Consider the following 15766-nt stretch of genomic DNA (forward strand, 5'->3'; position numbering starts at 1 on the left):
GATTGACAGGCGGATCAGTGCAGCGGCCGCAGTAATGCGGTCGCTGTATCAGTCTGTCGTGGTGAAGAGAGAGCTGAGCCGAAAGGCTCAATCTACATTCCTACCTTCACCTATGGTCATGAACTTTGGGTCATGACCGAAAGAATAAGATCCCGGATACAAGCGGCTGAAATGAGTTTCCTCCGCAGGGTGGCGGGGCGCTCCCTTAGAGAGAGGGTGAGGAGCTCTGTCACTCTGGAGGAGCTTGGAGTAGAGCTGCTGCTCCTCCACATCGAGAGGAGCCAGCTGAGGTGGCTCGGGCATCTATATTGGATGCCCCCTGGACGCCTTCCTCGGGAGGTGTTCCTGGCATGCCCCACTGGGAAGACACCCCGAAGAAGTCCCAGGACACGCTGGAGTGATTATGTCACTCGGCTGGTCTGGGAATGCCTTGGGATCCTCCCGAAGGAGCTAGGGGAAGTGTCCGGGGTGAGGGAAGTCTGGGTGTCCCTGCTCAGGCAGCTGCCTCCGGGACTCAGCCCCGGATAAGCGGAAGAAAATAGATGGATGGATGAAGTTGTAGTCTAGAACAAATTAATGCATTCAAAGCATAGGCAGAAGATGGACCAAGCTCTCTCACTGTGATTGTCACCAAATATCCCTGAAACTGTTCTTTACAATTCACTTACGACCTTACCAACTGCACCATGTCTCCGCTCTTGCCTCAGATGGGAGACCAGTGGATGGAGTGAGTGCTCTCGAACCTGTAGTGAGGGCGTTCAGCATCGAACTGTGCGCTGCTGGAAGATGCTGTCCCCTGGTCTCGACTCCTCGGTCTATGATTCACTGTGTTTGTCACATGACCTGCACAAACCAGCCAACAGAAAGGTCTGCCTTGGCCAGAGCTGTGGACCCCAGTGGGAGGTGTCTGAGTGGTCAGAGGTAATGCAGCAAGACAAGGAGCTGTGTGTCTAATAGTGGGATGTGCAGTGTTGTTGTTGGCATTGATGGCTCTTGTTTTCATGGTAACAAAACATTTTCACATTTTCATAGCAAGTTGATGTTGATGTCGTTAAATCTGAAAAATGTTGGTCAAAGGTGCAAAAATATATAAACCAAGAACAGCCAGCATGTGTTCTGGTAACAGAGGCTCCTTAAAAGTCTTCAAAGGTTTCAGTGTTTCCTATATAATCACACACAGAAACGCTTTAGTGAGCAGTCCTCATTAACAGAAACATTAACAGTGAATAAAATAAAATATGTTTGTTGCCGAAACTAGATAGGATAGTTAGTAGATAGTAGATAGTCTTATACTGAAAAAATACAATACAATTAATTACCCGAGCAACCATACAGACATTAATTTCTCTGCCCCTCCCTATTGGGGGCTATTCAGCCTCCCTTTTGACTGCACCAGGTAAAACCGTGCCACCGTTTTGTATTTCCATTACCATATTAAGCGCGGCAAGCTGTGCTGTATGTACTTACACCTGCTCCTTTGCCCACAACTCAAGACAAATATGTCCTCAGTTGTTGGCCATACCTTCAAGCAGGTAGCTCTGGGGCACTGCTTAGCTCAGTTAGTAGTGTGCGTGACCCATGTGCCGAGGCTCTGCAGCGGACCTGGGTTTGACTCCTGGCCCGGGTCCTTTTGCTGCATGTCACTCCCCCTCTCTTACCCTGTTTCCTGTCACACTCTTCAAGCTGCACTATCAATAAAGCCAGAAAAGGCCAAAAAAATACTTAAAAAAAAAAAAAAAAGCAGGTAGCTCTGTTGTCATGAGAAAGGTAAATCCCTGCCATGCTGGGCTGATGTGCTGAGTTAAAGCAGAGCCGGCACAAGTGTTTGGAAGTCCTGTAAATAAATAATAAGTCCTACCATATGGTGGACATGACACAAAAGGAAGCTGCTAGGAGGCATTGAGCTGCATTCTCTTAACTTTAAGGAGCAATGCTGGAGTTCTCCAGAGCCTCATCGTGGCTAGTTGTGTTAGCAACCAAGGGTGTGAAGTTGAACTCTGATAGAAACAGCTTTCAGACAGAGGGGCATGACAACAATAAACACTGAATCAAGAAGGGAATACATGAGCAGTCGTAGTGTTCTTCACGTCGATTAGTCACCTCTGACTCAATCACATACTCTCCATGTGCAGCTTCATGCTCCTCTGTTAATATAATGAACATGGCTGTGAATAAGTTGGTGCCAGGCTGATTATAACCGTTAACTTTTGAATCCTTTGTCAATATTAATGAGAATGACTGAGCTAGGAAAAATCCCATGACTGTATGTGTGTGTTTGTGTGTCACTGCGTGTGTTAGTGTTCAGCACGTTGTGGCTCTCGGGGTGTTCGTTCTCGGGAGGTTCGTTGCTCCATGGAAATGAGACTATGTAACAAGTCGTCTCAGCCAATAGAGAGTCAGGAATGTGAAGGCCCGCCCTGTGATAGACGATGGACAGTTTCTGACTGGGGACCTGTGAGTTTGACCACACATACACACACACACAGCACAACAACACAAACCGTACCAAACATTCCAACTCTTCTCAGTAGTGCTGACTTTATGGAAATGATTGTCAGTTAAAAATATGTGTGTATGTGCCAGTGCTCAGGAGTGTGTGGAGAGGGAAGGATGGTGCGTGCAGTCATGTGTCGGTCCTCAAGTGGGATAGTGATGTCAGAGGAGCAGTGTGACCAGTCGCTGCGCCCACTGGCCATCTATCCCTGTGGTGACAGAGATTGCGCCCCCCATTGGGTTGAACAAGAATGGCAACAGGTAAACACTAAAGAAGCAGTCGTAAGTGTGGTACACTTTAAGAGGTCTGTGGTTGACTCAGCCCACACAGATAAACACTGTGCTCATGGTCTCTGTCTGTGTGTTTGTCAGTGTAATTCTACATGTGGGCGCGGTGTGCGTCAGCGTCAGGTGGTGTGTGCTGGGCTGGATGCTGGTGTTTTCAAGAAGTTTCCTGACAGCAGCTGTGACCAAACCAACAAACCAGAGATTAGCTCATCCTGCTTCCAGAGACCCTGCTCCAAATGGTTCACTACATCCTGGTCCCAGGTACCTGCCTGCCTGCCGACTAGAGCTGGCAGAATTTCAATTTTGTAGAGAAACTAGAAGTACTCAGTATAGTGCATATCTCCGCCAGGGCCCAACAGTCTCCTTAAATCAAATGAAGTCTAATCCAATATAACCGGAATTTAATCTCACCAGCTCTCAGATCTCCATCAGACTATACTCACTCACAGACACCAGCAGCCTGAATACACCTGATATCTTTTGTCAACATCAAGGTGTTATTACCTGAGACATGAATGAAAATGCTCACAATGTTAAACAAGGGGCCATCCCTATATCCAGATATGATCTGATCTAGATCGAAATGAACTTTCAAATTTGATTATCAAGATCAAAATCAGGATCGACGATTCTCCCAGAATTCATTTCTCCACCCTTCCTATTTGGAAGATGTATGAAGGCAAATAATAATAAAAAAAAACAAAAACCCTTAGCATTAGCCTGCCGCGGCAGCTCCAGACACTTTTCCCGTGTGATGATGACAATCAGCTGACTGGTACCAGAGGTAACTCCTAGATGGTGGGTTTTTTGTCTTTTTCAGAGATCATTTACTGATTTGTTGTAAAGAGGGTTTACTCAGGACCAATATGAGAAACTGATCTTTGTAACATCTTGTGATGTTTATCGTCGAATCACTGAAGGCTGGTGTTTTCTGTTGAACTCTGAAATCTTTATTTTTGCTGAATACTATTTGAAGTCATTGAACCCCAACCTGTAATACGCCACCACGATAAAGTCAAGCTGTTGTTGTAAAATACTCCTAGGTTTTTTAAAGAAGACAGCTGTCAGGACATGACACCAATGATCTGTTGATCTTTACTGATCCAGGTGTGTGAGTCTAACAAAGGCAAAGCCATCAAGGTTTAAATCAAATCAAATTGAGTCTTAGATTTGGGGAATTGTGACCTACTGACCACTGATTCATCAATTAGTTGGTATACATTCATTACAGTCTCAAATCAGGGCAGACGAGTTGTATAGATTACAGCACCTTCAGATGTATTCTGTGTGTGGTATCCACTTATTTTTCATTTGAACTATGTGTCTCTTGGTGTGATCATCAGTAACATGTGCAGAAAAATGAAAAGTCCTGTCCCCTCATGCACCCTCAGTGCAGCAAGACCTGTGGGAGTGGCATCCAGGTTCGAGAGGTGAAGTGTTATCAGGGGGAGGAGCTGATAACCAGGGGCCACAGCTGTGACTCTACCCTCAAGCCAGAAGCCCGACAGAGCTGTCAGATCCAGAGCTGTCCAACAGAGGCCCCAGGTACAAAAAATACACGTAGTGTGTGTATTTACTGTAGGTGATGCAGTCTTTCAGCACACTATCATCATTCACCCATCAACAGGCCATAAATGATCTCATGTTAATGACGAATTTAGAACTTTTCCTTTTTAATAAAATTTCAGACTGATTTTGGCTTGTGTCTGTTTGTCCAGCAGCAGCCCCGGCAGCATCAGTAGCATTAGACGACTCCTGTCAAGACAAACCAACAGCCAACTGTGCCTTGGTCCTGAAGGTGAAGCTGTGTTCCCACTGGTACTACAGAAAGGCCTGCTGTCAGTCCTGTAAGGCACCAAGATCCTGATGTCTGAACTGTAACCTCTCACCTCAACACCTTAACATAAACCACTGGTACCGAAGGTCACATTACATTCATATTGGTGCTAAACAAAGACCTGCTGCTAGCAATGTAAGGTCTTGCCACATTGAATTTAACCTTGTAAGTCTTTCTCCTATTACTGATGTCAAAGGTCAACCTGTGGTCACTGTCTCACCTCCATCCGTTTCAATCTGTTCCCTTGTTTTGAAAATGTAACAGTGAATCATAATAGTATTTTTGTGCCAGAGCCTTGAACTGTTTAAATGAACAGTCACTGCTGTGACTGACACTTGCAGGTGCAGTCAACGCACAACCAGGGATATCATCTTTCATTCAATGCATTCATTCAATATTCTTGTATACATTACCTACAATGCAATTCAACTGCTGACAGTTGAGTGTTGAGAGAGTTGAGTGTGTGATGCTGTTAGTGGCTAATGTAGCCTTCAAAGAGGAGGAGCAGGTTATAGATGTCTGGTAAGCTTACTTCTTTCCACTTCAGTGGAAGTTTTCAGCCCATACCTATGCTGACTGGAAGTGACATGACTTGGTCGGGTCCCTCTGGAGACACTTATTTCACACATGCAGTATCACTCCGAAACACCTGTAACCAGCCTCTGATGTATGAAATGAGGGGACTTAGCTTTAGCATTCTGGATTCAACATACTGTCCAGTATTTTCTGTGTAGACTTTTCCCAAGCGGGATAAGAAGGTCAGTATACAGCATCAATGATCCCACTTTATTGTCTCACCACATTAAATTACAGTTTGTTAATTTTTTAAATAAATCATCGTTTGCATAAATATTCAGCCCTGTCAGGTTGGTACGGTGTCCCACCTTCTCCTTCTTTACCATTTTACAGACTAGCTTGGAACGTTTCTGAGTCTTCATGCAACAATACTGACAAAACCATAACCTTTACATTCCAGGGACAGGCCTATTTATTCTACAACCCCTTGACTACACTCAGATGGTCTCCATTTAACTAATTATGTGACTTTAAACAGTGTTGGCTGCACCAGTGAATATTTAGGTGTATCCTATTAATAGGTAGGTACGTATATATCCAATAAGAATATTTTTTTTTAAATGAATTGAAGTCGCTTTGCAGGGAACCATTCTCAATATGAAAATATAAATCAATATGCACTTGAAGAGGATTAGGGCCATTTAAAAAAAAAAAAAGCTAATTTTTTTTTCTTGAATCATAAAAGTCAGAATTCTGTCTCATCCTATAAATAATCCAGCAGAGGAGATGCGAGATCAGCTGTTTGTTCCTGCTCTCATATGGTCTTTTGTACAAAATAATTCTCTATTTTTTCAGGGACACACAAAGATGAAATTGCTGTGTGTCTTCTCATATTTCTCTGGAAAAGCCGGCACAAACACACTTCTAACGATGGAATTTTTTTTACAGTCCAGAAAAATCCCAGAAATCCCTCTGGAAGAAATCTGGAGTAGGAATTGTAGAAGTGATGTATGTGCTGTGAAAAGTAGCCTCTGTACGTGCTGTCATTCATGAGCACGTGGTTATACTTCTGTAGAGTCACTAAATTGAAATACATTTACATACACTTGAATTGCTGGCTTGAAAACAGAAGGATAATACTAACATGTCAGAACCCAGACACACCTGAGGAGCACGAATGTGGCTGCCACCGAGAAGGGTCAGGGTTCACCTGTTCATCTATCAATATACTGTGTACACCTGACTGTCACCGTCAACCTCACTGTTGTTCACTCCTGCTCACAGAGCTGCTGCTGTTATTCTTCCTTACTGTACCACATCATAAAAATAAAAGATGAGCTGTTTTTGACAAGTGTCTGTGTCTGACTTGTTTCCTGCTCCTCTTAGTGTCAAACAGCTGATCGACCTTTGTCATAAATTTGCACCACATGCAGTGAATGAAGCTTTTGTCAGGAGGTTGAATTAAAAATAAATAGGAGGAACACTATTGAACAACAAGGTGAAGACCTTAAAAACCAAGCAACTAACCAAAGCAGAAGAAAAAAGCTACTTCAGCTGTTGCCATCTTAACCACTTTAATCCAAGCTGGGGTTGAATGGAGGGATATAGGAGCTGAGCTGTTTTAAATGAAAGGGCATTAAACAGGGGACCTGTGGGTACTAATTACACCACCATCTTGAACATGACCTGTTTACTCTGCTGTGTGTTTTGTGAGAGTGTCATAATTGACGACTGTGTTGTTTTGAATGCTCTCATCACGCACAAATAACCATTGTCATGGTTACAAGAAATGAAATCTCAATGGACGAGTCACACCCATGATTGCACACTGTTTACTCAGCTGAGCTGGTCTCCGCATGACACTTGGCATCTTTGGTTCATAGAGGACCCACAGGTGATCTCATTTCATTTTTTCATGATTCAGGGACAATTATGCCCTCAAATCATTATAGCTTGATAGGATCCCTGATAAAACTGTGTGTGTGTGTGTGTGTGTGTGTGTCTCTCTGCAGGACAGCAGCAGCAGCAGCCCGAGAGACGAGGTAAGTACCTGCACCTGAACTACTAACATTCAGGTTTGTTAATCTGAAATCTGCTGCCCCCAATTACAAAGCTGAACTAATTTGTTAATGTTTCTGCTCTATTTATTTCTTGGTGTTTGTACTAGACTGTAAATGGCAGTCTGTTAAGTGTGTTAACATAGTGTATTGATTATTATGAAAATATTTAGACCACTAAAGTACGTATGAATTAAATCTATCAGTTTGGCAAAGGACATGTTCCAATCAAACAGAAGTTCCGTTTTGCTTTAATTCATCCAAAGGAATAAACAGCAGATGGGTTATGAATCTGTAATATCTGGATGTGCATTGAAACATTTCAGGATTTGTGTGGAAGTGTTATGAAATATTTTTATAGTCTTTGAAACGGATATATAGACAGGTCAAGGACATGTGAAGTAAACAAATGTTTCTTTCTTTTTTCAGAATTGTGACAAGCAGATTATTAAGATTTGTTTTGGTCTTAATGCTAAATTACACAATGAAATTAATGTAAATACTAACTTCACAAAGATTAAAATGCAATTAATGCAAATAGACTACAACTAATAATAATATTCATTATGATTTGATTATTTATATATATTATATATATTGTAATATTAGATATCACAGGGTAGCTGTGGATTAATTACGCTTAATCAACATTCCTAAATATGACCAAAGATGGAACTTGGAACAGAAACAGGCAGATATATATGTTTAACATTTGTATTTATAACAAATCCAAATGATGTTATAACTGAGACTGAAAAATAACTCAGTTTCCTAATTTCCCAATCTCCTATGCCTCTTAGCGAATACAGAATGTGTTATTCAGAATTAATTTACTTATTTATTTTCAATCAGACTAAAAGTTAACCACCATTCTTAATAATTTGGGCATTTTAGCCATTGCTCTTTTGGATGGATGAATCTTTTTTTTTTTTTCCAACAACTGCAATTTCACATAATTAAATGTGTCCCTTTTACCTATTCTTCTTATAGCCAGTTGCTGAGGCAAACTAACTGGTGAACATTTTCTGAATTTCTACTTGTGCTTCGGTGAAAACGTAACCGCCTTCCTGCACTGTGTGTGCAAATCACGACATGTTTATTGATTGTTCCATCTTTGTTTTCTTATACTCGAACTTTCCATCCAAAGGGACCACAGGTTCTACGGATTCCTCGGTCTCATTCGGGTCACAATCTAACGTTAGAGCGAGGACAAGTGGACGGAGTGGGATGAATTTTGGGATAAACGGGGCGGGTTTCTATGCATGCGTTAATGCGTAAATATATATATATATATATATATATATATATATATGTATATATATATATATATATACACACACACACACACACACACACACACACAGTTATCCTCTTCTGTCTCATGATTAGCAGGCGTGTTTATGCCGCAAAGATTTCTTTTTTTATTTCAACAATATACCCGCCTTCAACTGAAGCACGAGCCTCCTCTTATTTTGACTTTTTCTTTCTTTTGCTTGCTCCCGATTCATATTGCCGTTTTGAGGCCATCTCTGTCAATCATTACGGCAACGCGTGCAGTGTCAGATTACTCGTCTCTTTTTTTCTCAGTGCTCTTTGCCTCAGGCTGACACGGTGCTTGATGTGTGTCTCACTGCAGCGATGCGCATCTTGCGCATTTGCAGAGAATGCATCCCCTTGCGCAAAATGCGCCCCCCCCCCCCCCATGGATCGCAGGGCCCAACGCATAGTGCGTGCTCTGCTTATATGGAGGGGCAGCGCTGAGAACATGTGGTCTTAGCATCTGTTTTTTTCTTTTTTTTCTTTTTTTTTTGTTTTTCTCTAAGACAAGTTTGGATCTGATGACATCTCTCTGTCTCCTGTCTGTCTACTAGCTGTCTACTCTCTGTCTCAGATGCCTTCTACAGCCGTGATGTCACTCCTAGCAGTGGTTTGTGTGATGTGTGTAGAAGAGTATGTTGGCTTCCCTAATGGCTCAGTGGTGATCTCCTGTGGCAACATGATGCCTGTTCATCCACCCTTCACACCCTCCACCAGCAGTCCACCATTCACCCTGTCTACATCTAGTGCCACCTACAGGCCTGGTGGAGTCATTACAGGTGTGTCAGTCTGTCCTGCTGCTTCTCTAATTGTCTTCCACAGTTAAACTTGTGTGAAGATGTCCAAGTTAGGTTAAAATGTCTAATCAATCAATCAATCAATCAATCAATCAATCAATCAATCAATCAATCAATCAATCAATCAATCAATCAATCAGTCAGTCTTGATTTGTATTGTGCCATTTTACAACAAAAGTAATCTCATGCAACTTTTCAAATTGGGGTCTAAATCAGACTCTTTGATTCAATTTAATAATGTACAATAGTTCATGTATATATATCAAGTATGTATATGTATAATTTACTTTTACTTGAATTTTTGATAGTTAAGTACATTTGATATAAAATACTTTTACTCAAGTAGTCCATCAAGTATTGGTGACTTTTTGTTTTACATGAGTAATCAATTAAAAAGATATCTCTATTGAGCCCAAGGCCATTCAGTGAGTAGTTAAAGGGGCTCTGTGGAACATTTGTGTAAGCAGAGTGGAGAGAGGCACTGTGACAAGGCCCTTGGAAACCACATAAAATCTGATGAGTTCTGGGCTGTGCTCTCTTTCTGCACTGTCAAAGTAAAAATACCACAGAACAATCTAATTAAATGAGACTACAAGCTTGCACAGTGTGCTGAAGGTATGGCCGCTCATCTGGATAACAGATTTATTAGTATATCATTTAAGACAGTGTGTTGTTGGCTTCATTCAAGTTGAACAATAATTTGATCACAGACCCCCCACCCCCTCTCTTCTATTGGCCATCATCAGACATCAGTGAAGATATTCCTCAAAAATTCCTGACTATGTTTGAACATTTTACATTTTCTGCTTAATTTTCTTCCTGTTTACACACACACAAAGCGTTTCTGCTGGCACCAAAAGGAAAGAGAGGAGAGCAATTACACAAGTCACATCAGCACATTACATCACAAGTCTAAATTAACCAAGCTCAGAACAAATTAGTCTACAGGGCCACGAGTGAACAGCAGAGCTCAATTTTATTGAAAGTGAAAAAAAAAAAAAATCCCTTTTTTTTTTAAGGGCAATGATCATCAAGAATGCTGTTTATCAGAGACCTCATAGAGCAATTATCAACAATAACAAGAACTGTAATCACAAAACACAGATATGTCAGCTCAGTAGATGTACGGAAGCTTGAAGGACAGTTTCAGGCAGGTCCTGTTGCATTTTCAAACCATCATCTGTACATTTGTATTTACATCTAGGCTTAAACATTAATTGAAAACACTATCCACACCCTAAACCATCAGCTTAACAATTTATTTATCATCTGAATATGACAACAGGATCTAAATATTATGAAAGCCGAGACTTCGTTTATTTAAATTCAGATGGAAACCCGTCCCTGCCTTGTTCATTGAACACCAAGTCTTTCATTCATATCCTCAGAGAGACAGAGTGCAGGGGAGGGAGAGTCCTGAGAAGGACCAGGTGCAGGTGATGATTGTTCACTGCGAACTTTTGTCGTCATGCCTTATCAGGCTTCAGGAATGTATCTATCGCAGTGGTCCTCAATAATTCTGGCCCGCCGCTGCCTATTTGTGGTCCCCAAACTGTTATTCCTTCACCATGTGTTTTGGTTAGGTTGGCACTTGTATACCGGGACCTGTCTCCATGCCAACGATACACAGACAGCTGGGTCACTCACTGCTGCAAGCGCAATTTTTAACTTTCACTTTCGTTTTTGGAGCAGTTCACATGTTTATATTTTGCTGGCTGTAGGAGCAAGTTTGCTGCTAAGTTCTGTTTTAGGACTAGGTTGTATAATCCCTTACTGATTGCACTCCTGAGGTATGAAGTGGGTTGGTGCAGACATTTGAGGGGTTTCCAGGTAGGGGCTAAGGTGCTGTCTGTGTGGCAGAAAGGTTCGGAGCTTCATTGGAGTCATCAGGTGGGCACCCTCCTTCTCTGGTTTTTCAATGACAGGCCCACAACACCTCCAGAGGGCTCATTGGCAACATCTGGCGTCCCAGGTGTGTCCCCCTCAGCTCTTAACCCTTCGAGGCCACAGATGCTATTTTGGGGCCCAGGTGGAATCCGGCTCTTCAGCCAGAGCAGGGACTTGTCGATGCTCTCAAGGCTGCAGATTGTATCCTGCCTAATCTGGTCCACTTGATCCCTGTCTCTGAGCTTGGCATCGTACCAGCCTCCTAGGCTCTTCACAGGCTTCTCTGACACTGTTGGTATAGGTTCCTCTCCAATGTAAAAGCGCTGCTCTGACAGATTGCCCTTGACCACTGATATGCTCCTGGATTTGCTTGGCTTTATCTTCATCTGGGCCCACTCGATGTTCTCCTGGAGCTTTTTCAGCAATTGTCTAGTGCATGGCATGGTAGTTGTGAGTGTGGCCATATCATCCATGTACGCTCTAATGGGAGGGAGATGAAGACCCGCTTTGAGCTGCTGGCCTCCTACCACCCATCGGGAGGCTCGGATGATGACCTCCATTTCCATGGTGAAGGCCAGAGGGGAGATGGTGCAGCCTGCCATGATCCCTATTTCCAACCGCTGTCATGCTGTGGTGTACTTCTTAGTGGTGATGCATAGTTGGACGTCCTGGAAGTAGGATTTGACTAGGCTGGTGATAGCCTGTGGGATGCAGAAGAGGTCAAACGCAGTCCACAAGAGACTATGAGGAACAGAACCAAAGGCGTTGGCGAGGTCCAAGAACACGACATGGAGATCGCCTTGCTACTTTTTGGCGGCTTGGATCTGATGCCAGATCACGTTTGTGTGCTCCAAGCAACCCGAGAAGCCTGGAATCCCTGCTTTCTGCACTGTTGTGTCGATGTACTTGTTTCTTTCTAGGTAGACAGCCAGCCTGCGAACTACTACACTGAAAAAGATCTTGTCTTCAAAGTTTAAGAGGCTGATGTGGCGAAACTGGCTGATGTCCTCAGCGTCCTTCTCCTTAGGGATTAAGATGCCTCCTGCACTTCGTCAGGCTGTTGGTATCATATGTTTCTGCCACACCACCTTCATCACTCTCCAAAGAAAGCGTAGAACCTCTGGTGCGTTTTTATAAAGCCTGTAAGGGACTCCGTCGGGCCAAGAGGAGGATGTCGCTTTTGCTCGACGTACAATTCTTTCCACTTCAATCTCCTTGGGAGGGTCTACGTCTAGCTGGTGTTCTGGAGGGTGTATTGGTGGCATATCCGATGGGAGGGTTCGTTGTTCGCCCCGATGGATCTTTCTTTGATGTTTTAAGTTTGCCGCTTTTCTCTTTCGTGAAAAGACTCTTTACAAACTTGAAGGGGTCTTTGAAGAAGCTCGATCTTGCATGCTCCTTCCTCTTACGCCTCCTTCTGAGATTTTCCGCTCTCCTCAAGGTTGACAGTCTGCTCGTGATTTCTGCCTGCAGCAGGTTTATTTCCTCCTTCTCCTCCTCTAGGTCTTTCCTCCACTGCTTCTTCAAAAGTCTTCTCTCCTTGACCAGTCTCTCATCTCCTGCTGTCTCCTGGACTTTGTTGGGATGGATGATAATTTCTTCATTTCCTCTGTGATTCCAAAGTGCTCAGCACCATAACTGTAAATCATCTCCCCCATCTTCTCCAGCTTTTTAATAGCAGTTCCCCTCAGTTGTTCAAGGAGTTTGCTGATGTCTGTGTTGATGGAATCCCACATCTTTTTCTCACAGGATTTGGGCCACTTAATTAATGGCTTTCGCCCCAGGATTTTTGTTTCAGTTGCAAGCTGATGTAGGCTGGGCTCAAGGGGCTCTGCAGTGCTTGACTCCTCTTCCTCTGAAATCGGGGGATTGATGTCCTGCAGACTTTGGTTTTTCTCCTGCTGCTGAACTTCACTTGACTGATTCAACTTACTTCGCAAGAGGTAGCAGTCGATGCAAAGTCCCTGTCCGACTTCCTTCAAGCACTTTTTCCAACCTTGATGTATTTGCAAGCCTGCAGCGGATGTTATTTTGGCCCAGCCACAGCTGCAACTCCGGAGCTTGATTCCTGGAGTAGGTCTCAGGTATTGTGCCCATCATTTTTCTCATTGTCCGTTCCATTCCTGGGTCGATTGCCAGGTTGTCTACCGATAAGTCATCTTCTGCCCCCGCTCTCGCTGACTCTGGGGGTATTTTTCCATTTGAGGTTTTTGTAGCCAGTAGATGGGTGGGACCTGTACACTAATAGTGCCAGGTTCCTCCTAAAAGAAAAGCGGACAGTGAAAATTGGCAATTTGAGGAAGAATGTACTCAAACATTTGCATTCACTCTCCCTCCAACCAACACCTATGTGCTTAATATGCCAGGAGACTATAGCTGTGATGAAGAGCCATTTCCTCAAAATTCAGAGGTAAGAACAACAAAAATAAATGCACTGAAATGGTCATATCAAGTTACAAGCAGGAATCTTGTCACATGTATGACACAACAAAAAGCAACAGAGTGCTCACTTAGAAACTTAGTTTTATTCAACTATTTTGATTTGTCAAAATGGAAATAAATAAATAACTTTGTGGCCCTTTAAGATTTGTATTTGATTACCCCTGATCTATCGTCTGAATCTGGTGATAAGAGTTTTTATTCAGAAAGCTATTACTTATTATTACTTGTTCCTATGAAGTTCTTTATCCTGGGATGCACAGAAAATCTTTGGTGCATAGGAATTCAACCCGGATGATGCTAGCTACTACAGCCAGCCCATATTCATGAGCCGGCCTGTCACACATTAGCAAGAAAACTAAAAACCAATTCTATTAGCAATATTTGGTTTAGGGAAGCAGGAGTAGTAAAGAGCAAGATCTGTTAATTGTATGTGTTCCAAATTATTGCCGGTGACAGTTCATTACTCAGTGGACATTGGTGGGGACATCCAATCCTACCCAATCCTATGGCCATGCATTTACCTCTGCATTTACACTCAGGCTCAAATTAACATGAACCCCTCTCCTCCCTGTCATTTTATGCCTGCAGTGACGATGGAGATGGTGAAGAACAGCTCCATGGAGTTCCAGGGTTTCCTGTTACAGGCCAGGAGCTGGAATGGGCAGGGTATGACAAACTCTCTTTCAGTGCTACTTTGTGCTGCCATTTAAAATCAAATCTGAACTGTAAAAGATTAGAGCACTAATACGATCATGATGTAGCTGTAGTGCTGCAATGTTCAGCTGTGGTTTACAGTCAACACTACACATGTGACTGCCAGTGGTGATCAGATTTAGGTTTCCGTTCTGTGTGCTTGCAACTCATGCTGGTGTTGTTTCAAGATTTGTGTGACTTTACAATGCAGTGTCCAGGTTTATATGTTGTGCGAACAAGAAAACACTAATGAATCACAGTAGCGCTAGAGCTAGTACTAGAGTGTGTGTACAACACAGTCCGTAATGGAGTTATCACAGGATCAGTCTACAGTGGTCACCGTAAGGAGACTTTTCTTCAATTGGCCACAGCAGTGGCGGTTCTAGACCCGTTTTAATAGGGCGGCCAGGTTGGGGTCATCTTTTTTGTGGGGGGGGGCAAATACAACCTGGGAAAAAAAAAGACAAATCCCTCATTTAGATAAGGGATCAATGGGACTTAAAACAGTTATCACAATTTCAGCAATTTTGATTGGGTAGAAAACTGCTGAGACACTTTATTTCCACCTTTCCCTTCAGTACAAAATCATCACAGGAAATCTGTAACTGTATTATTGATGCAGACTCCCTGTCAGGGGGGCCACAGGGGGGTCTGGACTCAGAGTTACAGGGGCACTGGCCCCTGTTGGCCGCCCCCCCTAGAACCGCCCCTGGGCCACAGTCATCATTAAAGGAGACATATTCTGCTCATTTTCAGGTTCATGCTTTTATTTGAGGTCACTTTTAGAAGAGCTTAACATGCTTTAACGCTCAACAAACACATCAACTTGCTCATACTGACTTTGTTGCAGCTCTGTATTCACCCTCTGTATGAAATGCTCCATTAGCTTCTCCTGTCTCGTTAAGGCCCGCCTCCTGGAGATCCAGTCTGCTCTGGTTAGCTCACACATGCCTGAGCCAGCACCACTGCTGTTACAGCAACAAAGCAGCTCTGTTTAATCAAGGCTTATGTGCCAAACAATTTGCAAGGCATAAATTGCTAATGGGTGACTAGTGTTGCTTTCGTCAATGAAAATTATGACTAAATATCATCGTCTACAAACCTTTGTCACGTGATGGAAACGAGACTAGATGCAATATAAATGGTGGTCATGTGATGAAAACTGTAATCAAATATATAATGCAATATTGTTGACGAATAAAAATGGGACTAAATGTGGTTTACAAAATAAAAACTCTGCTAAAGTATCTCTTCATTTTCATTGACCAAAACGAGACAAAATGAAATGTAATAACGTTATTTCGTCTCGCTATTATTATTATTATTATTATTATTATTATTATTATTATTATTATTATTATTATTATTATTATTATTTTGCAATATTTTTGTTTCCTGAGTCTCAGTTCAGGTGCTGCACCAGGTCGCACTGCACAGAC

General features: G+C 42.7%; 2 protein-coding genes across 7 annotated transcripts in view; both read left to right on the forward strand.

Moving 5' to 3' along the window:
* Positions 1–6477, forward strand: part of si:ch211-267e7.3 (ADAMTS-like protein 2) — a 111066-nt gene extending 104589 nt beyond the window's left edge. For 4 of the 6 annotated variants that reach the window (XM_037085121.1, XM_037085124.1, XM_037085125.1 and 1 more), the window contains 6 exons: positions 708–921; positions 2299–2454; positions 2584–2754; positions 2866–3042; positions 4173–4326; positions 4500–6477. In XM_037085121.1, the coding sequence (XP_036941016.1) occupies positions 708–921; positions 2299–2454; positions 2584–2754; positions 2866–3042; positions 4173–4326; positions 4500–4648 (1021 nt within the window). In that variant the 3' untranslated portion in view covers positions 4649–6477. Of the gene's footprint in view, positions 1–707; positions 922–2298; positions 2455–2583; positions 2755–2865; positions 3043–4172; positions 4327–4499 lie in introns of those variants that run through there. The other 2 variants (XM_037085122.1, XR_005072272.1) reach the window with 2 other exon arrangements.
* A 2610-nt stretch (positions 6478–9087) lies between these two features.
* The window catches only part of si:ch73-14h1.2 (putative ferric-chelate reductase 1), a 36553-nt gene continuing 29874 nt past the window's right edge, over positions 9088–15766 (forward strand). Inside the window, exons 1-2 of the mRNA XM_037083336.1 lie at positions 9088–9287; positions 14223–14300. Coding sequence (XP_036939231.1) covers positions 9101–9287; positions 14223–14300 — 265 coding nt within the window. The 5' untranslated portion in view covers positions 9088–9100. The remainder of the gene's footprint in view (positions 9288–14222; positions 14301–15766) is intronic.

Source organism: Acanthopagrus latus, chromosome 21 (genome assembly GCF_904848185.1).
Source record: "Acanthopagrus latus isolate v.2019 chromosome 21, fAcaLat1.1, whole genome shotgun sequence".
Classification (NCBI taxonomy): domain Eukaryota; kingdom Metazoa; phylum Chordata; class Actinopteri; order Spariformes; family Sparidae; genus Acanthopagrus; species Acanthopagrus latus.